The sequence below is a fragment of the Amblyomma mixtum genome, chromosome 4, assembly GCF_055824585.1.
Source record: "Amblyomma mixtum isolate Tamu chromosome 4, ASM5582458v1, whole genome shotgun sequence".
NCBI classification, from domain to species: domain Eukaryota; kingdom Metazoa; phylum Arthropoda; class Arachnida; order Ixodida; family Ixodidae; genus Amblyomma; species Amblyomma mixtum.
Window position 1 is genome coordinate 11,886,626 of NC_143015.1, and position 24,244 is coordinate 11,910,869.

The window sequence follows — 24,244 nt, forward strand, 5'->3', positions numbered from 1 at the left end:
ATCGGTGAGCTGGGCAGCATACGCCGCAGCCTGCTCCGTGAGGTCGACAATGCGAGCCTTAAGTTTGCGATTCAGCTTTTGCTTCTTCCACCGTTTGGTAAGACTCCGGCGAGCCTCCCACAAGTGCAGGAGGTGATTGTCCACTGCAGGGATCTCTTCAGTGGTCTGAAGTGTCGTGACGTGTTGTCTTTGTATTGTGTCTAATTGCTTTGCCCACTCCGCATATCCGCCGGATAAGAGCACGGGAGGTATCTCTTTTGTTCGAAACTTATGCCAATCGGTCAATTTAGTGTGGCCCCACTTTTTGCGAGCCGCCTTCGCCAGAAGAGTGACCCGGAGAAGGCAGTGATCGCTACCAAGAGTCTCTCCCAGGTTCTCCCAGGTAGCGTCTCTGGTGTTCGTAACGAGAGTCAGGTCAGGGCATGTGTCTCGCGTAACCGAGTTGCCCACACGTTCTCGGCACGAACGCGTCATGGGACGAATACGTCGAGCGCCTGGAAATGTTCTGCGAAGCGAACCAGATAACGAAAGAAGAGCAGAAAAGAGCAGTCCTGTTGAGCAGCTGCGGCGAAGTGTACGGGCTCATCGTAACTTTCGCGAAGCCAGAAAGACCGACAGCAGCAACCTACGAAGAAATCAAGACTGCCGTTCGCAAGCACCTGCATCCAAAGCCTTCGGAGCTGTATGCAAGGTTTTTGTTCTACAGGCGAAACCAGGCTGCCGAGGAATCGGTTGCGGACTACGTCACGGCGCTACGGAAGCTAGCCGAAGACTGCGGTTTTGGCAGCGCCCAACTCCCGTTGGACGTCATGATGCGGGATCGTTTCGTATGCGGACTCCGGAACGAAGGGGTTCAGCAGCGACTTCTCGCAGAACACAGCCTTACGTTTAAGGTTGCGTATGACTTGGCCACAACTGCAGAAGCAACCGCTAAGCAACAACGAGACATACGCAAGCACGGTCGATACGAGACGGACGGCCAGGAAATGGTACAGCCGCCGCGGTGGCTCAGCGGCTATGGTGCTCGGCTGCTGACCCAAAAGACGCGGGTTCGATCCCGGCCGCGGCGGCTAGAATTTCTTTGGAGGATAAATTCTAGAGGCCCGTGTACTGTGCGATGTCAGTGCACGTTAAAGAACCCCAGGTGGTCGAAATTTCCGGAGCCCTTCACTACGGCGTCTCTCATAGCCTTAGTCGCTTTGGGACGTTAAACCCCATAAACCAAACCAAACCAAACCAAATGGTACAAGCAACCCGTGCGAAGCAAGACACCCCAGCGGAGGGGTCCAGCTGTTACCGGTGCAACGGTAAGCACGCTCCACATTTGTGCCGTTTTAGAAAGGCGACATGCTTCAACTGCAAAAAGGTTGGACACATAGCTAAGGCTTGTCGGTCGAAAGACGATAGTAGAACTTCTCGGAAGACAGCGTATGAGCAAAAGAAGAAAGGAGATAAGCGCAAGGGCGTGTACGAAATGAGTGCGTTGTTTTCCCTGTGCGAAGTGAATGAGCAAGAACAGAAGTTCATGGTTCAAGTAGTGATTGAAGGGCAAGAAGTTCCGATGGAGGTTGATTCTGGCGCATCGTGCTCAATTGTGAGTGAAGATACGTTCAGGGTTATTGAAAGGAATCATGGTAAAATACCACTGTTCAAAGGAGGCGTTACCCGTGCTGGGTCAAGCAAGTGTCTTGGTGGAATTCAAAGGCAGGAAGGCAAAGCTACCTTTGCTCGTAGTACAGAAGCAAGGCAACAGCCTGATTGGGCGAAACTGGTTTAACCCGTTAGGTATTGGCTTGCGGGGAATACAGCAAGTAAACGTGGAGGACGTGCCTTCGCGATTTCCCGAGGTGTTTCGCAGGGCCCTTCCTGGCTTCAACGGACCGCCAGTTCACATCGAACTGAAAGATGACGCCCAACCGGTGTTCCTCAAAAGTCGACCAGTTCCACTGGCCCTCAAGGATGACGTGGCCAACGAAATAGACCGCTTGGTGCAACAAGGTGTATGGGAGCCCGTCAGCTACTCCAACTGGGCAACACCACTGGTAGTGGTAAGAAAAAAAGATGGAACTTTACGTCTTTGCGGCGACTATCGCAGTATCGTAAACAAAGCTATTAAGAGCAGTGAATACCCCTTGCCCACTACAGCTGAAATGCTGACAGCTCTAAGTTCAAGCAAGTTTTTTACCAAGTTGGATCTAGCCCAAGCTTATCAGCAGCTTACGCTAGACGACGAGACGGCTGAGGTGCTCACAGTCAACACGATAAAGGGACTGTACAAGGTTAAGCGGCTACCGTTTGGAATTTCGGTCGCACCTTGGGTTTTTCAACGAGTCATCGACACGCTGTTAGCGGGCATTCCCGGAGTGAAAGCTTATCTGGATGACATATTAATTTCTGGATGTAACGCCGAAGAGCACGCCGAGAGATTAGAGACTGTGCTATCGCCTCTGCAGAAGGCACAGCTACGAGTAAACACGGACAAGTGCGAATTTAACCAAACGAGCATCGAATTCTTGGGACACAGGATTGATGACTCAGGAGTACATCCCAGCCGAAGCAAGACGGACGCCATCCGGCAAGCGCCTGCGCCCGCAAGCAAAAAGGAGCTGCAAGCCTTTTTGGGATTGCTGAATTTCTACAGCAGTTTCCTCAAGGGCAGGACTGAAGCGGCCGAACCGCTTTATCGACTGCTCGACCGAGACCACGAATGGAAGTGGACAGGTGAGCATCAGCGGGCGTTTGAGAGACTAAAAAATTTACTCAGCTCAGACTCCGTACTTGTGCCCTACGATTGCAAGCGTCCTTTAATTTTGTGCTGCGACGCATCGCCTGTGGGGGTGGGAGCAGTGCTAGCCGATCGTGCGGATGACGGGAAGGAGCAGCCCATAGCTTATGCTTCTCGCACTCTTGGCGTCAGTGAACGCAACTATGCTCAGATTGATAGAGAGGGTTTGGCTGTGGTCTTTGGCGTAAAAAAGTTCCACCAGTACCTAGCTGGGCGAGAATTTAGTGATAACAGACCACAAGCCGTTACTCGGCCTGTTTAACACGGACAAGCGAGTGCCCGAAGTTGTGTCGCCTAGAATGCTTCGTTGGATTTTACTGTTGTCTGCGTATAACTACCACCTTGAGTACAGACGAGGCCAAGACAACTCCAACGCCGATGCACTCAGTCGTCTACCAGCCCCGGGAGACGAGGACGAGCCAAGACCGCCTGGGGACGTGCTCTTGTTGGAAGCGGTCGACTGCGCACCGCTGCAAGCGGCGGACATTGCTGCGGTGATCAAAAAGGACTCGGTTCTATCCCGGGTAAAGGAATGGCTACTCAGTGGCTGGCCGTCAACACAAGTGGACAGCAAGTTTGCGCCTTATGAGGTGAGACGGTCGGAGTTGTCATTGCATCGTGATTGCATACTGTGGGGGAATCGCGTCATAATTCCAACCGCAGCAAGAGAGAATGTGCTTCAGCTCCTGCATGCAAATCATCCAGGGATGAGTGCCATGAAAGTGTAGCGCCCGGCGGCGCTATAAAGCGCAGGCGCTGCGATCGGCGTTCCCGCGACAGAAGAAAATAAAGAACGACAGCGCGTGCTCGGAGCGCACGCCCGGCACGCGCAGTCCGGAACTAGAAGCCTGCCACGCTGGTCGTCTCTCTCTTGTGCTCCGCTGCGACCCCGCAAAATCCTCAACAGTGGTGACCCGGCGAACCGTGCCTTCTTTCCCAGCGGCGTTCCAGCATGGCGTACTGGCAGCACCCAAGTTTCGACCCGCCGCTCCCGGCGTTCCGGCCTGCAGGCGTCGGCGGGTGGTTAGCCCAACTGGAGGCTGCGATGTACCTGAACGGCATCACCATCCAGCCGTTCAAACACGAAGTCCTTTGTGACATCCTCCCGGCCGACCTCCTGCGTCGGCTCACCTACTCTGCTTTCGGCGGCCGGCCATACGATGAGCTGCGTGCGGCCGTCTTGGCGGACTTCGGCGCCTACTACGTTCCGCCGCCGCTCTACGACGCAGCGGACCCGTTTTCGCCGCCGCCAGCCTCTGTCCCTGGACCGGCCTCGCTCGCGCCCACGCAGCCTTCATCAGAACCCGGCCCGCCTCAGCAGCCCCTCGCCGCATCGCCGCCACTCCCGTCCAGCGTCTCCAGCCCGGCTGTCTCTCTCGACGCCACACCAGGTGGGATCCGCACGAGCTTCGCCTCGCGTCCTTCTCCCACTCCTATCGTACCCGCGTCTCTGGCTCTGCCTCTTTGCGCTTCAGTGGCGTTGCCGCCAGAGCCTCCTGCAGCCAGAGACGACTCTGCGGCAGCAGCCGTGCCGAGGCTTCCGGCATCTCCATCTACCTCGTCACTACCGCCAACAGCTGTGCAGGCCTCTTCTGTGAGGTTGAAGCCGTCGCCCGCTGATGCTAAAGAGCCCTCGACAACGACCAAGCCTGCTTGTCACACTCCCAGCCCCTCAGAAGGTCCGCAGAGCACTACTCGTCATCAGGAGCAGGATGAGAAAGCCAACCCGATGACAGCAGTAACAAGCACGGCGATCGCCTCCAGCCCCACTTTGCCTGAACCAGTTCCTGACCCCGTGTCAGCGCTTGCTCTCAAGCCCGACCATGCCCACACGCGCATCAGCACTGGCCAGTCGCTCCGGACGGCCACTCCCGCTTTACCCCAGCACCTGGAATTGAACCCAGCAACTTCCTCCGTCATCACCACAGCTGTCACCGTTGTCTCGTCGGTCACACCTGTGCCAACCCTAGTGGCCGGACCGCACTGCTCGCGCCCTACATCAGGGGCACCTGAGCCATGTAAGCCAGCCATTTCCACCTACTTGGACGACTTGAAGCTGGCGCTACAGCAGCGACACGACACCACGCTATAGACCACATCTGTCCACGGAGCCGTTTCGACCGCTCCCTTGCTTGTGACGGCGTACTCTGTGTGCCAGCTTCCCGCCGACATCAGCTGCAACGGTCCAGCACCAATGACACTTGTGCCAGCGGGCAGCACTACAGTCGGTGACAGCCCCACCATGGCCTCCATTGCCCTAATATGCTTTGTCAGCTCGGCACTCTGCCTCATTCGCCCGTTGCGCAGCAGCCAGGCTCGTCCACCTGAGCTCGTGCACTCCACCCGACAGCTCTTCCCGGCCCCCGACATGAACTTACCGGACCTTGTAGCGACCCCGTGGGGACACTGTTACTCCAGCTGCCTGCTTGCCTGCCGTGGCTACTCCATCTCTGCCCCGTCGGCGCGTATATTTCGACGTTCCGTCTAGGCGGGGGGCCCTGTAGCGCCCGGCGACGCTATAAAGCGCAGGCGCTGCGATCGGCGTTCCCGCGACAGAAGAAAATAAAGAACGACAGCGCGTGCTCGGAGCGCACGCCCGGCACGCGCAGTCCGGAACTAGAAGCCTGCCACGCTGGTCGTCTCTCTCTTGTGCTCCGCTGCGACCCCGCTAATACCTCAACAAAAGCATCAGCTAGAGGGCTCCTGTGGTGGCCGAAGATGGACCACGAAATTGAGGAGTTTGTTCGGCACTGTCATCCATGCCAGAGTAACCGTCAAAGCGATCCCAAGGCTCCAGTTCATTTTTGGATCAAGCCAGATCAGCATTGGAGTCGACTGCACATTGATTTCGCTGGCCCAGTGAAAGGAGAAGTTTTATTAGTCGTGGTAGACGCGTACAGCAATTGGGCTGAAGTCGAAATCATGCCATCCATGAAAGCTACGGCTGTCGTCAACAGCTTAAGGAAGATGTTTGCGACACATGGTGTACCTGACGTTATCGTTTCAGATAACGGCACAGCTTTCACTAGCACAGAGTTGCAAATGTTTTTGAAGTGCAATGGCGTGCGTGCTATCTTCACTGCACCTTATCACCCAGCCAGCAATGGTAGGGCGGAGAGGATGGTAAGAGAAGTTAAAGAAGCATTGAAGAAGCAGCAGGAAGGTTCGACGCAGTGCAAGATTTCCCGGTTTTTGTTTAAGCAACACTCGACGCCACATTCGGTCACGGGAAAATCGCCAGCAGAGTTAATGTTCGGACGAAGACTGAGGTCAGCGTTAGACAGACTCCATCCGGACCGGCAACACGCGCCTGAGCTACAGCGACCGGAGACTAAGAGGTTTCGTGTCGGTGACGCGGTCTACGCTAAAAGCTTTTGTCCAGGTCCAAGGTGGAAGGCTGTCAGGGTTGTGGCAGTCAGAGGTCCGGTGTCGTACGTGGTACAGCTGAACAAGGGCGAGCGTCATCACAGGCACCGCAACCAGTTGAGGAGCGCCTGGACGCGGCTCGAAGTTGACCCAGTCACAAGTGAGGACTACCACGTCAGGCTTCCTCCTACAGCTAGGCAGCCACAGCCGCTGTCTGCTAGCCCAGAAGCAACCCCTGGGGCGGGTCCAGGCCAAGCCACCCAAGTACCGGTCGAGCCGCGAAGATCAACGCGTGTTCGACGACCTGTCCTGCGTTATGGCATTGATGTCTAGCTAGTCAGTTTTGGATTGTGCAAATAATCTTAGGAGAAAGGATTGTGGTGTACTGATAGCGCAAGCGCATGTTTTAAAAACTGCATTTTCATGTATCGCTTATCAGCCACGCAAGCAGTCGTCGGCAGATCACATGTCCATCGGCCGATAAAAAGGCACTGTATCAATAAACGTTTGTTCAGTTCCAGCCTGGCGTCCGTCTGATACACAACACAAACCACCGCCAAAACTCCCGCAAGACGACTACATAATCGTCGTACGACCACGAACGCCACTCGATCTGAAGACGGCATTCAGGTTGGAGATTGCCGAAGCCATCTGTACTGCGCTAAAACTGCCTCCAGCGGAGACAGTCCAGAATGATAGGTTTAGAGTGCATCCGTCGAACAACACGTTACCGCTCGTCCTGTCCTCTTCTCGATCTTCAGTCCTGTCAAGTTTGCGGTTATTCCTCCTCCCCAACACTCTGACCATCTGCGCGCCAAACATGCAACGTGCCGAAGCTTATAGTCGCCTGACATCTTTTCAGATGGCGGGCCAGCTGTTTGATGTTAAGTCCTACGTACCAAAGCCAGAAGATTCTGTCCGAGGTATCGTCTTCAACACTTACACGAGAGAAACGGACGAGGAGATCCTAGCGGAACTTCGCGCCAGAAATCCCGACACGGATATAATACACGCGCGAGGAATGGGACAGACCAGGCACTTCTTCATCATATTTGCCGGAAATCACCTCCCAAGATCCATCAGATATCTGATGTTCGATGAAATCGTTTATCCATACCACGACAGAGTGGAAGCTTGCTTCAACTGTCGGAAGCATGGACGTCTGCCCACAACCATTCCACGAACTCTGCCGCAGATGTGGAGTCAACCACGCTCAGCCCAAGCAGGGAGAACAACATACGTGCATCTCCACTTGCATCATCTGCAGGGGCCATCACTTCACTGGCAGCCGCAACTGCAAGTTCCGCTTTCAAAAGCAAGTAAAAGAAGCCAACATGAAGAGGGCCAACAACAGCGAGGGCCAAAAACAAACCGACGAGAGACAATCGCGATCCAGGAGCAAGCATCCACCTGGGGGACGCCACCGCAGCGGATCGTCATCCTTCCCTCCCTTAGGCAACGACGCCTCGTCGGGAAGCGCCAGCAGATCCGCCAGCCGCAGCCGATATCGCGACCGCAGCGAAAGCCCGGGACGCAAGAGTGTGACCTGGCACACAGACGCCGAAAAAGAAGCCCTTCAGAAACAGGTGAGGGAGCTTCAAATGCATAACCAGCGCTTGCAGTCCCAAATAGACGAGCTGAGGAAGCTAATAGGACAACATGCCGTAACTCCTCCTAATCAACCAGAATCCTACAAGGCAGTGCTACAGCAGTCTGCAACCACAAGTACTCCACCTGAACCCAAATCACCTTCCCCATCAGGCCCCTCAGTGATCAAACACACATCCGCTGCTCTTCCCAAGCAGGACGATAAGCTAGGAGATAAGGCAATGGACGTGGAGGTGGCATCTAGACTTAAAAGGCCGGCCAATTCGATGGCAGATACTCCTCTCACACCTCCCAAGAAAAAAACCGAAACGACGGTAGCAGATTTAGTCGCCAAAGTGGACCTCAGATTTGCCAAAGTAGAGGCCGACAGAAAGGCCGATCTAGAACGTCTAGATGCCAAATTCGCGGCTACACTGGCAGAATTCAAAAGTTTTATCATCGACGAAGTTAAGAAAGAAATGGCCAACCTAGCGGCCAGGATCACTACACACGGAATGCAACCAATTCATGGGCAATATGGCCCCCCGCCCGCAGAGAATTAGTGTATGGCAGTGGAACTGCAGGTACTTCCTTCCCAAGAAGGATCACCTGCAGCTTCTAATCCAGAATACTGAAGAAAATCCGGACGTAATAGCGCTCCAGGAGAATAGAGCAAAAACCAAATTAGCGGGATTCAAAAGCTTCATGCAGAAAGGCGCGGACACCAAAAAAGAACAATTAGCCGCTATTCTAGCACAAAGAAACATCACGGCTATCCAGCACGAATTCGATGGCATAGCCGCTAATTACACTCTGATACAGGTTGTTCCTCGCAATAGAGGAGACAGAAATCTTTTCATACTAAATGTGTACACCTCTCCCCAAGATAAAGGGCTAGCCGTTCCAAATTTATTGCGTAAGACTATGCACTTCACTAAAGGAGCGCAACTCCTCGTAGTCGGAGACTTTAACGCACCCCATGCTGAATGGGGATACGTTAAATCCACCAAGAAAGGCACGAAGCTATGGGAAACTTCACGCGATCTCGGCCTCACTTTACTTAATGATCCCCACTCCTGCACGCGGCTAGGCAACAGCGTCAGCAGGGATAGCACACCCGACCTGACCTTCACCAAGAATATAACTGAAGCCAAATGGCATAACACCAGAAATACGGCGGGCAGCGATCACTGCATTATAACAATCTCGTCTCATACGTCCGCACACAAGTCAATTCCAACAAGCACTACGCTCACGGATTGGGATAACTTTAGAAAACTTAGAGAATATACCGCTCCCACCAACATCGAAAACTTAGATAGTTGGGTAGAGCAGCTTAAAAATGACGTGCGCAAGACGACCAAGGAGGTGGACGCGACGGAAGATCAGCCGACGGCTGACTCCAAGCTTCTACATCTCTGGGAAGCGCACAAAAGCATCATCAATAGATGGCAAAAACAAAAACACAACAGGGTACTTAAGCTAAAGGCAGCCAAACTACAGAGGCAGATCGAAGCACATACATCCGACTTATCTAGGCAACAATGGGGCCAGATATGCGACAGCCTAAATGGTCAGTTAGGCAGCAAAACGGCCTGGCTCCTCTTAAGGCACCTCTTAGATCCCACTCAAACAAAATCTACTACCAGATCTCACATGAGCGAAATCATTCACGGATTCCCCGGAACAGATGCGGAGCTCCTAGACGAACTTCGAAAGAGATACCTGAACACGTCCAAAAGCGACGCCCTTAACCGCTACACGGGTGCTCCCAACGAGGAGCTGGACAGAGACATAACGGACGCGGAGACATGGACTGCAATCGGTCGCCTTCGCACAACATCAGCCGCGGGACCGGACGGAGTCACGAATAAGATGCTGCGAAATCTAGATCGTAAATCTCTCTCGGCAGTTACCGATTTAATGAATGGATATTGGCGCAAAGGAGAACTTCCTCAGTCGTGGAAACACGCGATAGTAACGTTCATTCCTAAACCCAACAAGAAGCTCAGCATTGACAACCTCAGACCCATATCCCTTACCTCGTGCTTAGCCAAACTCATGGAGCATGTGATCTTGAGCCGATTGCAAGGCTATGCTGAGGATAATGACTTATTACCCAGTACTATGGTAGGTTTCAGGAGCCACCTATCAACCCAAGACGTCATGCTCCAGTTGTATAACGACGTCATAGATCCCCCGGATAAAACCGGCACCAAAGCCGTTCTTGGACTTGACTTAGAAAAGGCGTTCGACTACGTGTCGCATGGAGCAATTCTAAGAGGCCTCTCGAGCATAAATGTAGGTGCCAGAACCTACAAGTATGTCAGTTCTTTCTTATCGGGAAGAACGGCAGAACTCTCAATCGGGGGCATCAGATCGGATAGGATAGAACTGGGAGATAGAGGCACGCCGCAAGGCTCCGTCCTGTCACCCTTTCTCTTCAACCTATCACTCATATTGCTGCCGAGCAAGCTAAACGCCATTGAGGACTTACGTCATACACTCTATGCGGACGACGTTACCCTATGGGTGGCGAATGGCTCCGATGCTCACATAGAAGAAACTCTTCAAAAAGCAGTACAAGTAGTCCAGGAGCATGCGAGTAGCATAGGACTCAAATGTTCTCAACCCAAGTCTGAACTCCTTCTAATCAGGCACAAGAAACAGAGAGAAAACATCATAGAGGTGCACCTTCAAGGTCTCCCGATAAAGGAGGTCGAAACCATTCGAGTACTAGGTCTGTTCATTCAAAATAATCGTAAGAGCAACATTACAATCACCCGTCTGGAAACAACGGTCAACCAGATAGTCAGGCTCATTCGAAGAATCACTGCTAAGCAGAGAGGTACGAAGGAGGCCAACATCTGTCGCCTTATACATGCATTCGTCATTAGCAGATTCACCTACTCTCTACCATACCTCAAACTCTTTAAGGTGGACATCGACAGATTAAACAGGTTACTCAGACAGGCATATAAAGCTGGTCTAGGGCTTCCTAGAAACACACCCACGGACAGATTTTTATCCTTGTGTATACACAACACTGTAGAAGAACTCATCACTGCACACAAGGCGATGCACATCCAAAGACTGGCCAACACTACAGCGGGAAGGGAGATTCTAGATCGAATAGGCGTAAACGCTGAACCCATGTCTAACCGACCGGGCCCTCTACTACGAGGAGTGCGCGACAAACTACTCATCAAACCGCTCCCCAAAAATATGCTACCGGGCTTCCACGATGGCAGACGACGAGCTAGAGCGCGGGCTCTGCATAGAAAGTACCTGAATCATCCTGGAGCAGTATACACAGATGCAGCCGATTGTAATTTCAGCCAAGGGGCCTTCGCTATCTGCGCATCCAAATTCATAGCAGGAAGAAGCGAGTGCATCTCTGTGGCCTCAGTCACGGTCAAGTACGCGGATCAAGCAGAAGAAGCGGCCATAGCCTTGGCCATAGCATATACTGACGCTGACATCATTCTCAGTGATTCCAAGACTGCCATGCGCAACTTCTCGCGCGGTAGAATATCCCTAACTGCTAGAAACATACTCACAAATATTACACTGCAACGAGAAATAGAACTGGTATGGACTCCTGCCCATTCAGGGAACCCAGGGAACGAAGGAGCCCACCAACATGCTCGAGGTTTTGTCGGCCGAGCGGTGGGTTCTCGTCCAGGGGGATCCGAGATGGAGGCAGTGATTTCGTACCACGAAATTACCCAATCTGTCCTCCCCCGCACAAGTCACTCTCCAAACACCAAGAGGTGGCTTGGAGAAGACTTCAAACCCATTCTTACCCGAACCCGTACATTTACGCCCACATCTACCCCGATCTCATAGACCCCACCTGCAAACACTGCGGTAGCACTGCCACCCTCGATCATATGCTATGGGACTGCCCGGAGGATCCTCCTCCGGAAGCTCTTATAGAAGCTCCCTCACCAGACGCCTGGGAAGAAGTGCTGCGCAGCTCGGACCCCGCCGTCCAGGCAGGAGCCATCGAGCGCGCCGAAGAGGTCGCCGCCAGCTATCAGCTAACGGCCACCTGGCCCTTCTGCTAAGCGTCCAGGAACCCTTCTTTTCCGACAATAAAGTTTTCTCTCTCTCACTCCCCTTCATGGTCTATGCCGGTCACTAAATGAACAGGACATTGCCGTAAAAAAATTGAAAACTGGTTTTTCAGCAAAGGAAAAGGCGCAGTATCTGTCTCGTATCAAGGTGGACACCTGAACCGGGCCGTAAGGGAAGGGAGGAAGGTGGGAGTGAAAGAAGGAAGAGAGAAAGAGGTGCCATAGTGGAGGGCTCCGGAGTAATTTCGATCACTTGCGGAGCACTGACATCACACAGCACACGGGCGCCTTTTGCGTTCCGCCTCCATCGAAACGCGGCCTCGCGGCCGGATTAGAACCCGGGATCTCTGGCTCAGTAGTCGAAAGGCTTAACTACCGTGGCCTTAACCACACTGCGGTCCCTCTCCTCGATTTCGGTGCTCGCAAAACAGCGCCTTTTAGTCACATTTCGAATTGAAACTCCCACTGAGGAATCTGTTGACTTCTCGGGTTTGGCTTGTAAGGCTTGATCAGCTCTGTTCCTTTAGAGGAAATATTCGAATAGTGAACTGGATATTTTGTAGAGATATAAATTTGCGACAAGTTAGAATTCTTAGACGGTGTGATCAATAAGAATAATTGCGGTTTAGAGGTCGTATCGCTTACAGAAGAAATGCAGTGGCATTCCAGTGAGACATCAGAAGCAGAGGTTTCAAATAGTATGACACGGAAGACGTATGACTGCAGGAATCACGAAGATCTAGAAACGTAACATTGCTTCTTGAGTTTCCGGCGTTTTGGCTAGAATCTCATTCGCTACACACCCCGGTCGTTCTGGGAGAATTGTAAACAGAAAAAACGCCTGGCAGTGGCCCTAATGTATGCGCTGCCAAAGGTAGGCCGGCATTACGCCGGCCAGTATAGCGTGCACTTGTAGGCGACGTGTGTAGCAGGTTATTGCTGAAGGTTGGCGATATATAAGCCTGTGTAGTAGCCATGTACATTTGATGGTAAGCGTTGTTCAGAAATTGCATATAGAGGAAAAGCATGAGTGGTAGGCTATTTTACCCCACACACGCACACAACAGAGGTCAAAGCATTTACTGTCATGACATGTTTACGCAAAAGGCGTACTGGCGCTAAAAAACGAAGACAACACACACAACAGGACAGGACTGGCGCCAACTTCCAACTAGTTTATTCACAGAAAAAACCACTTAAGAACCACACTGCATGCAAAAAGATACAGACAAACCAGAAACAAGGGGTGATTTAACAAAGATGCACGTGCCAAACGGACCAAAGGAATGATTATAACGCTGCAAGAGACCCACTCAGAAACCTAATCTCTTCTTCTGACAATGACACAGATGGCTTGCTTATGCAGATATCGCCCCTCTGCTTGATGTAATAGGCTTCTATTATTTCACGCTCTAATCTGTCTTTTGATCTTGCAATGAATTTGGTGTTCTCAAAACCAGGACGGCATTTGCAGCTTTTGCAGTGAGTGGCCATGTGGCTGCCATAGCCATTTTTTACAGCAATCTTGTGCTGCCTCACTCTTTCATTGTAGCACTGACCTGTCTGGCCGATATATTCCTTGCCGCAGCTTAGAGGAACAACATACACAACATCAGCCGTGCATTCAGTGGCGCGAATTTGGTGTTTCTTTTTGCACTGCTTAACCTTTCTTACTCTGCTGAAAGTGCAAACGCGCGACAGCTTGCAGGGAGCAGAAAGCACCACGTTGATCTTATATCTGCTGGCCACTTTCTTCAGGTTGTGCGAAAGCCGGTGAATATAGGGAATCACCACCGTCGGTTGTTTTTCTTTATCCTTGTTTTTTTGACCCTGTTCTCCCATCAACATCCGCTTGCGCTTCTTAACCAGGTCCTCACTAATGCTAGTGATGAGGTGTTCTGGGTACCCGGCTTGATGAAAGCGTTCAATTTGCGCATCGAAGCTCTGTGCCATCTCATGCTCACACGATTTATCCAAGGCTGCATTCAAGCATGTCGCAACGATTCTGCGCTTAATTAGCTTGGAATGTGCACTACTAAAAGGCAGTAGCTCTTTGCACGATCTCGGGTTGTAGGACCAACAAACATGGCGGTCCTGCTTAAATTGAAGTTTCAAATCAAGAAACTGCAGGCTATTGTTGTGGGGAACTTCATGCGTGAAACGGAGCCCTTTTGATTCACTGGTGAAAATGGTGACTATGTCTTCAAGGGTGGCGCTTGGTTTTGAACCTACATGATCGGTTAGCACAATTAGGTAGTCATCCACGTATCTAAATACCCTAACAACGTTAGAGGTCAATAAAAGCCGGTCACTAACACGTTTGTCAACACACGATAAATAAATGTCACTTAAAATAGGGGCAAGGGACGACCCAATACAAACACCATCACGCTGAATGTAAAACTGATCGCTGAAAAAAACTGCAGTAGATGAAAGGTAAAATTCTAAAAGTGTTAAGAAATCATCACAGCTAATACCTGTCTCGTCCTGAAATGACAGTTCGCCTATGCATGCAATCTTCTCTTTGATACAAATCAACATTTCGGTATGCGGTATGGAATAGTATAGGTCGGTAACATCAATTGAAAAAGCAGACAGTGCTCCAGGCAACCCATTCCTTAGTTCTTGAACAACCTCATTGGAGCTGCGGATAAGAAAGGGGTCGTCTAGCGGAAGGGACTTTAAGTGTCGCTGAAGAAAACGGCCAACGCACAACTGCCAGGATCCTTTCTCTGAAACAATCGTGCGTAGGGGGCACCCTGGCTTATGAGATTTGCCCGTAAAGAAAACCTCCAGGAACTCTCTGTCAGCATCCTTAACCAGTTTCTTCAGCGGATCCAAATTCATGTCAGTTAACAGCTTTACTGCGGTGTTCTTAGCCTTGGCGGGATTGAACTTCACTGCGACGAAGTGCTTCTGCAGAGCTTCAGCTGCTTTCTCTTTCAAAAGCTTCTCGGGAAGGACAATAAAGCCCCCTTCCTTGTCGCTTTGAAGTATCTCAAGGTTGTTTTTCCCCAGGTAGTCCTTGATCTTCTTAAAGGGAGGATAAGAAGTCCGACTGCGACTCACATGGTGCATCAGGCAATCCAAGGCATCCGAAGTCGCTCGGTCTTCATCCTTGTCCCCAGCTCTTTTGGCGACATTCCTGGTCATGGCAAGGAGCTCAGGTTTCTTCATCCGTGGCTCAAAGCTGAACTTGGGGCCCTTCACCAGTGTTGACTTCACACGGGGATCAAGAACCACATCACCAAGCACCCGCACGTCTGCCGAAGACTGTCGCACCTCCTTCGCCTTGGGGAAGCTTGCTCTAATCCGGTGCCTTAGGAATTCAGTTGTCTGCGCCGCCAGCCTCTTGTAGTCTTGGGCACTCCGCTGCGCCTGCGTCAGATGGTCCAACAGGATGCGCAACCAGTCGTTGAGCAACCTGTTTTGACGCCACGCTTCAGACTTCAGGATCTTGCAAATCCTTCGCGCATGTCCCCACGATGGTTGTACGGCACCAAAAATGGCTTGAACCTCCGGAGGCACCAGTCTACGTTTTATGCAGTATGCCATCATACGGGAGCGGCAAGTCGTTGCAGCAATGAGGTTCACGCACGTAAAAATTGCAGTGTGGTTATTAGAGGAAGACAGAACAGTGCTCAATGGAGAAGAAATACGTTCCAGCAATACTTTGATTTGAGCTAGTTGGTTGTAGCATGACATGTTTACGCAAAAGGCGTACTGGCGCTAAAAAACGAAGACAACACACACAACAGGACAGGACTGGCGCCAACTTCCAACTAGTTTATTCACAGAAAAAACCACTTAAGAACCAATTTTTACGTGCGTGAACCTCATTGCTGCAACGACTTGCCGCTCCCGTATGATGGCATACTGCATAAAACGTAGACTGGTGCCTCCGGAGGTTCAAGCCATTTTTGGTGCCGTACAACCATCGTGGGGACATGCGCGAAGGATTTGCAAGATCCTGAAGTCTGAAGCGTGGCGTCAAAACAGGTTGCTCAACGACTGGTTGCGCATCCTGTTGGACCATCTGACGCAGGCGCAGCGGAGTGCCCAAGACTACAAGAGGCTGGCGGCGCAGACAACTGAATTCCTAAGGCACCGGATTAGAGCAAGCTTCCCCAAGGCGAAGGAGGTGCGACAGTCTTCGGCAGACGTGCGGGTGCTTGGTGATGTGGTTCTTGATCCCCGTGTGAAGTCAACACTGGTGAAGGGCCCCAAGTTCAGCTTTGAGCCACGGATGAAGAAACCTGAGCTCCTTGCCATGACCAGGAATGTCGCCAAAAGAGCTGGGGACAAGGATGAAGACCGAGCGACTTCGGATGCCTTGGATTGCCTGATGCACCATGTGAGTCGCAGTCGGACTTCTTATCCTCCCTTTAAGAAGATCAAGGACTACCTGGGGAAAAACAACCTTGAGATACTTCAAAGCGACAAGGAAGGGGGCTTTATTGTCCTTCCCGAGAAGCTTTTGAAAGAGAAAGCAGCTGAAGCTCTGCAGAAGCACTTCGTCGCAGTGAAGTTCAATCCCGCCAAGGCTAAGAACACCGCAGTAAAGCTGTTAACTGACATGAATTTGGATCCGCTGAAGAAACTGGTTAAGGATGCTGACAGAGAGTTCCTGGAGGTTTTCTTTACGGGCAAATCTCATAAGCCAGGGTGCCCCCTACGCACGATTGTTTCAGAGAAAGGATCCTGGCAGTTGTGCGTTGGCCGTTTTCTTCAGCGACACTTAAAGTCCCTTCCGCTAGACGACCCCTTTCTTATCCGCAGCTCCAATGAGGTTGTTCAAGAACTAAGGAATGGGTTGCCTGGAGCACTGTCTGCTTTTTCAATTGATGTTACCGACCTATACTATTCCATACCGCATACCGAAATGTTGATTTGTATCAAAGAGAAGATTGCATGCATAGGCGAACTGTCATTTCAGGACGAGACAGGTATTAGCTGTGATGATTTCTTAACACTTTTAGAATTTTACCTTTCATCTACTGCAGTTTTTTTCAGCGATCAGTTTTACATTCAGCGTGATGGTGTTTGTATTGGGTCGTCCCTTGCCCCTATTTTAAGTGACATTTATTTATCGTGTGTTGACAAACGTGTTAGTGACCGGCTTTTATTGACCTCTAACGTTGTTAGGGTATTTAGATACGTGGATGACTACCTAATTGTGCTAACCGATCATGTAGGTTCAAAACCAAGCGCCATCCTTGAAGACATAGTCACCATTTTCACCAGTGAATCAAAAGGGCTCCGTTTCACGCATGAAGTTCCCCACAACAATAGCCTGCAGTTTCTTGATTTGAAACTTCAATTTAAGCAGGACCGCCATGTTTGTTGGTCCTACAACCCGAGATCGTGCAAAGAGCTACTGCCTTTTAGTAGTGCACATTCCAAGCTAATTAAGCGCAGAATCGTTGCGACATGCTTGAATGCAGCCTTGGATAAATCGTGTGAGCATGAGATGGCACAGAGCTTCGATGCGCAAATTGAACGCTTTCATCAAGCCGGGTACCCAGAACACCTCATCACTAGCATTAGTGAGGACCTGGTTAAGAAGCGCAAGCGGATGTTGATGGGAGAACAGGGTCAAAAAAACAAGGATAAAGAAAAACAACCGACGGTGGTGATTCCCTATATTCACCGGCTTTCGCACAACCTGAAGAAAGTGGCCAGCAGATATAAGATCAACGTGGTGCTTTCTGCTCCCTGCAAGCTGTCGCGCGTTTGCACTTTCAGCAGAGTAAGAAAGGTTAAGCAGTGCAAAAAGAAACACCAAATTCGCGCCACTGAATGCACGGCTGATGTTGTGTATGTTGTTCCTCTAAGCTGCGGCAAGGAATATATCGGCCAGACAGGTCAGTGCTACAATGAAAGAGTGAGGCAGCACAAGATTGCTGTAAAAAATGGCTATGGCAGCCACATGGCCACTCACTGCAAAAGCTGCAAATGCCGTCCTGGTTTTGAGAACACCAAATTCATTGCAAGATCAAAAGACAGATTAGAGCGTGAAATAATAGAAGCCTATTACATCAAGCAGAGGGGCGATATCTGCATAAGCAAGCCATCTGTGTCATTGTCAGAAGAAGAGATTAGGTTTCTGAGTGGGTCTCTTGCAGCGTTATAATCATTCCTTTGGTCCGTTTGGCACGTGCATCTTTGTTAAATCACCCCTTGTTTCTGGTTTGTCTGTATCTTTTTGCATGCAGTGTGGTTCTTAAGTGGTTTTTTCTGTGAATAAACTAGTTGGAAGTTGGCGCCAGTCCTGTCCTGTTGTGTGTGTTGTCTTCGTTTTTTAGCGCCAGTACGCCTTTTGCGTAAACATGTCATGCTACAACCAACTAGCTCAAATCAAAGTATTGCTGGAACATTTACTGTCACATCGCATATTACAACGAGCGGCGTTACTATGGCTTCACGTGGCTTGGAATATAGACAAGAGGTAAAAACAGTTCGATTATGGTATCGATATGAAGAAACGAAAGAGGGTTAGTATTAACACAGAAGTCATTAGTGCCACTGAGAAGGGGTCGCACTACAATGCATTAGGGGAAAATTCTCTCTAGGCTGTTATTTCTTATAGTTGCTGTCATAGTTAAAATAAAAAACTAACAATCCAGTTTTTCAAAAAGAGTTCTTCGCCATGAAGAAACCACGGATTGCTCGGGAAGGCCGCGCGTTGATAAGCGGGTTAAAAAACAAGGCTCTCCTTTGAGAACGAGTGGTGACACGAATTTGGTTCCAGACATATGAAGGGTACCTAAGCAGACAATTCAATTTACAGCACAACTGTTGTTTTGCTTCGAAGAGGAGTGGCTCTAGTTCATTGTTGCCGTTGACAGAATCCTTGGTAGCCTGCGTGTGGGGGCCTGCTGTATCAAAAACAAAATGTCTTTCCTCACCGCCGTGGTCGGCGATGCGTGCCTCCCGTAACTGGTCTCTGGAAGATGCATGACGAGGACTAGGCTTAGGAACACCGCCGAAGCCACAATGGCTAAAGCCAGATCCTCACGCCCATTCTCTGCCAACAGTCTGAGGAAAGAAGAGAGAACGGCTCCTACGCGGCCGCAAGCGTACGCCGCGCACATCACAGCGCAGCGAATTCCAGTTGGAAAGAGCTCGGCAATGCAGAGGTAGTTCGCCTGCAACGCCACGACGGCGCAGTCCCTAGCGACGACCAGAAGCAGCTTAGTGAAGTTGGGCACGGACGCGTCCACGGCCAGTGCGCACAGACTGCAAATACCTCCGAGGAGAGGCAGCATGACCAGGAGGAACTGCTTCCTTCCCACGGTGTTCAGGGCGAGGTACATGGCTGCGTAGCTGGGTAGTGACATAAGTATGAACAGCAGTCCCGTCAAGGCGTTGTCGGGTTCGGTCGTCCCCCAGGAGATGGTGTAGAATGCCAGAACGATGGCGAAGGTCGTAGTAAACACGATGCTGGCCCTGTTCCGCACAACTCCTGGGGCGACGATGGTGGCCAGTGATATCCGCTCTTCTGGGCTCCGCCTCTTTGTCAGCTCGAAGAAGACTCTTTGCATAGACTCTTGGGCCTGGTCGAGATCAACGCCATTGATTGTAGCTGCCCGGATCATCAGAACTTCGGCTTTCTGCAGCCTCGAGTGAGTGAGGAGCCACAGCGGGGACTCGTAGACAAAGCAGAGAGCGGGCAGCAGCAGAAAGGTTGGAGATAAGATCATCACGTTCGTAAAGAACCACGGCAGATGGAGCAAGTGTAGAACGAACATGAAGACGTCAGTGAGGAAGACGCCGGCACTGGCGGTGAGGCAGATATACATGGCTCTGTGTCTGATGGGGGTCACCTCGTAGATCAGGATGACGGTCACTACGAAAATAATGCTAGCGCAACCGGAACAGACGAACCGAGTGACCAGGTACACCGGGTAGGACTCAGACACGCAGCTTCCGATTGCACTGCCGACCAAATTCAGCACAGCTGCTCTGATCACTGGCTGACGCCCGATAGTGTCCGCCACGTATCCGGCTACGGGAACAAGAAGCAGAGCCCCGCTCATGTAGACAGCACCGCCTGCAGCCAAGAGCCATTCCCGGTGGCACACCAAGTCCCAGGAACTACGCGCTGTCAGCACGGCATCCTCCGGGTCATAGTCCCATGCATTGCAGGGGACCGTCGCTTGTACGTCCGACGTCGCGTTTCTCTCGGGCACAGCCGGATGCAGGTAGACAAGGCAGCGGCTGCGGCGGCCCTGTTCGTCGCGGGGTATGCCGACGTCCTTCCAGCGCTGGGCAGAGAGGTTGGCGAACGCGGCCGGGGGCCTGCACCAGTGGTCCACGGGTCCCATGATGAGCACCAAAGCCTGGCTGTGGCACTGCAGCACCACCAGAGCAGCGATGCCGAAGAGCAGCGTCCGCCGTTGGAAATTGCCGTGGCCGTAGGGCGCTAGGCCTGAGGACTGGACTTGGTTGCAGCTCGTGGACGAGGCTGACGCTGCTGTGTGGCTGAGGTCGATATTCGGAGGGCTTAGATGGCTCGGTGCGCGCTCCTTCCCGCCTCCGCAGGGCAGCATGGCAGCAGGCAGCAGTCGTCGTGTTTTGTCTGGAAGAATCCCAGTGATGCACTGTTCAACGCTCGTAGCAATGCCAGTCTTATGCAGCTGGCCAGAAAGCACTTGAGGGCAGGGTAACCCGCAGATCTTCTTCTGCTTCAGCTCATGAGATGTGCGCGAGGGTTTCATAAATAACGTCTTCTTCAGGCGATATTTTTTAGCCGACACAGTGAAAGCCCTTAGGCTAATAAAAGGTGCGTTATAATCCATTCATAAAAAAAAAACAAAGCAGGACGCGGTCACAGGCCGCAGTCACAGATTTACTGATTATAACCTATTTTGGAGGAAGAGGAGGTATAAGAGGAAGAGAGAAAAGAGAGTAGTAAAAAATTGAAGTCACTATGAAAAGTCAGCGTTCGTTAAAGTCACAGCCCATCGTGCAGGCCAGAAGTTCACAAGAAGCGGAGCAGTGCCTTGGACGCCTTCACCGCCGACGACCGCCGCGGCCAGTGGCCGAGAATCTTCATTTGCGTCAGTGGGCGTGGATCTAGGCGCTCCAGCGCATGGCTGAGAGACTGCCTTTCGGCGCTGTAGGCAGGGCAGTCACAAAGAATGTGGGATATAGTCTCTTGATACCCGCAGATGACACATGCAGGGCTGTCAGCCATACCGATTAAGAAACAGTAATTGTTGGCGAAAGTTACACCAAGTCAGAGGCGACACAGCAAAGTTTCTTCACGTCGTGGTAGGCCGGATGGAAGCCGGAACTTCAGATCCGGGTCCAAGGATTTGAAACGTGAATTGGAAAATTGGCGGGAATGCCCCGCGGCAAGCGCGATATCTCGATCAAGTGCGCGAAACCTGCCCGCTGCATCTGATCTCGAAGGGGGGATCGACACAAAATCGCCGTCATGGCGAGCAGCACGCGCGACCTCATCCGCGAGGTGATTGCCTGCTATGCCGCTGTGGCCCGGTAGCCATTCGTAGATAATGTCATATCGTTTGTTGATGGCACAGTGATGTAGTTCTCGAATTTCCGCGACCAGCTGTTCATGGGCTCCACGGCGAAGAGCAGCATGTAAGCCTTGAAGGGCAGCTTTGGAATCGGTGAAAATAGACCATTGCTGAGGGCGCTGCTGTCTGATGTGTTCAATGGGGACACGAAGAGCGGTGAGTTCTGCACCCGTCGAAGAAGTGTGGTGAGGTATCGTAACTCTAATTTCTGTAGTCCTTGCTGGGATGACCACGGAGCCCGAAGAACTGTCAGGGTTCACTGAGCCGTCGGTGTAGACGTGCACCCGGTTTGCATGATGCTCATGGAAATATTCAAGAGTGACTTGTTTCAGTTCTGTCGGCGATAAGTCGATCTTCTTCCTTATGCCAGGTATCGAAAGGAGCACACGGGGATTGTGCAGGCTACAAAGTGGCGAGGACGGTCTGGAGGCGGGTGAAAACTGGGAGGGCAGAATGGCGGGATGTGCGTCAATGATGGCTGTAAACGATGTGTCCGGCCTTTTAATAGGAAGACTGGCAAGATGGTGAGAGGGAACCCGGGATATGCGTCGGAAATGTGGACTCAGCGCGTCAACTGCTAGGTAGGTAGGGATTGGATGCACGTGGGCGATGAATACAGATGCGGCCGTAGAGGCACACCTCGCAATCCTTGGCAACCGGAGATCTTAATTGAGCTTTATCGCTTTCGTATGCTTGTTTTGCGAATGTTTCCAAGTGCAGGGCGGCTGTAGCGAAGAAATCCCATGAATAAGGCGTTGTTGAACTGCGTCCTCGACCGCGCTGACGCTTTCCCAATCACCTTTTTTAATTTTTCGTTATATGTGCACTTAGGTGGCATGTGAAGAGTTTTTGGTGTGACTAGCTATTAGATAATTAAAAATTCATTTTGAAAGAGGACTGATACAAACTGTGACACTGTTTGCTTCAGAGGACAATGCGCTTGTTATTTAAAGGGACACAGGACAAATCTTTCCAATGTTTTTTTGCACAGTGTATGCTTGTCCAGAGTAAAAAAAAAAAATTCTGGCAGATAAAATGGAATTTAAAATTTTTTCATGTGACATGCGCACTGAGAAGGACCGTTTATTGTTGTTTACAGGCCAATTGGGGTATTGCACAGTGTGTGGGATCCGACTCGAAAATTCGGTCTTGATAAATGCAGTTCTTTTGCGAGATCGGCCGATGATGGCGAAACGTGTATTTCTCTGGTTTCTAGAGCGCAGCTCTTTGGCGCCCGTTTCTGCGTTTCGCGGCGTCGCCGTTGTCCTTCGTAAACAGCAGTGGACACCTTAGTCGCGCTTTAAAGGCCTACTTGACCGAAAGTTTTCTTCGGCTAACTTTGCGCTCGATATAGTATGCATGTTATGAACAATATTATGAACAATGAACAAGAGTGCCCACAATCTTGGGCACTCTCGTGGCGCCGTCTTCCGGCCGAACTGCCTTGACCGCTATTCTGGCTAGCCTTAGCCATGGTGGCGGGCGGTGTCTTCTTCTTCGTCGTCTCTTCTGTGTGGTGCCCTCGGGAGTCCGCTGCTGCCTGGTGCTTCACAGCAAAGCGTGTCCTGGCCGTCCCGACTGTCTAGCCGTGACATATTTGGTGGAGCCGTGCTGGGTAACGTCCCATGTACACTGACTCCGAAGACGCCTTTGAAGCCGATTCTCAGGGCGTCGATACAACCCCCGTCCACAAAGCGAGCCGCCGCCTGCTAGGCCTACAGCCAGAGTTCAGCGGCCTGACAAAACCAAGGAAGATGACATCAACCACTGGCAGCCAGACCACTCAACGTTTTGGAGCTGACGCTCCGTTCGTGCTCCACGCGCCCCGGTCACCGCCGACGTTCCACGGAGACAGGTTTGAAGACGTTGAAGATTGGTTGGCCAGTTTCGACCGTGTGGCAGCCTTCAACCAGTGGGACGGTGAGCGGAAATTGAGGAATGTCTACTTCGCGCTAGAGGACTCTGCAAAGATCTGGTTCGAGAACCACGAGACCTCTTTTGCCACCTGGGAGGTCTTTCGGCGTGAATTGCTAGCGACATTCGGCAACAGTGAAAGAAAAGAGAAGGCTGAAGTCGCTCTGCACTCCCGGTCGCAGCAGCTAAATGAAAGCTGAACCGCGGTGGCTCAGCGGTTATGGTGCTCGGCTGCTGACCCAAAAGACGTGGGTTCGATCCCGGCCGCGGCGGCTAGAATTTCTTTGGAGGAGAAATTCTAGAGGCCCGTGTACTGTGCGATGTCAGTGCACGTTAAAGAACCCCAGGTGGTCGACATTTCCGGAGCCCTCCACTACGGCGTCTCTCATAGCCTTAGTCGCTTTGGGACGTTAAACCCCATAAACCAACCAACCAAATGAAAGCGTCACCATGTTCGTTGAGGACATGATGCGACTGTTCAATCGAGCCGACCCTGCTATGGCCGGGGTGTCAAGGAACAGCTCTTTGCTGGACTTGTCCGCGACCCTCCAAGGACAGTGGCCGATTTCACAAGAGAGGCAATGAGCATGGAGCGCTCCTTGCAGGAACGCGGCGCGCAGTACGGCCGGCAAGCTAGTATGGCAACCGCCCAAATCTGCACGCCTACACCGCTGCCCGCAGAGGATCTTCGAGAGCTCGTCAGGAGCATTGTTCGCGAAGAACTAGCGAAACTCCGCGTCGAAGCCTCACAGCCCACCGTCGCTGCACTGTCTGACGTGGTGCGGGATGAAATACGGCGAGTGGTGCAGCCAGCACCAGTGGTTCCGGAGCCGCAGCCCTACATCATGTCCTACAGTGAAGCACTTCGACGGCCTGCGGCAGTGGCACAAGCTTTTTCACCTGTGCCGGCTGTGCAGTACCCACGTCCAGCTGTGCCCACCACCGTGCCGCAGGAATTCCGGCCCGCC

The 24,244-nt window shown here is 51.7% G+C and overlaps 2 protein-coding genes across 2 annotated transcripts; one reads left to right on the forward strand and one right to left on the reverse strand.

Annotated features, from left to right (window-relative positions):
* The first annotated feature begins 500 nt into the window (after positions 1-500).
* Positions 501-2,029, forward strand: LOC149345711 (uncharacterized). Its single transcript, XM_089541182.1, has 3 exons — positions 501-986; positions 1,238-1,307; positions 1,859-2,029. Exons 1-3 carry the CDS (start codon positions 501-503, stop codon positions 1,900-1,902), a joined length of 600 nt encoding a protein of 199 aa, XP_089397308.1. The 3' UTR covers positions 1,903-2,029.
* A 16,612-nt stretch (positions 2,030-18,641) lies between these two features.
* LOC149345712 (organic anion transporter 3-like) lies at positions 18,642-20,369 on the reverse strand. The gene has a single exon (XM_089541183.1). It carries the CDS (start codon positions 20,367-20,369, stop codon positions 18,642-18,644), a length of 1,728 nt encoding a protein of 575 aa, XP_089397309.1.
* Between the last annotated feature and the right edge of the window lie 3,875 nt (positions 20,370-24,244).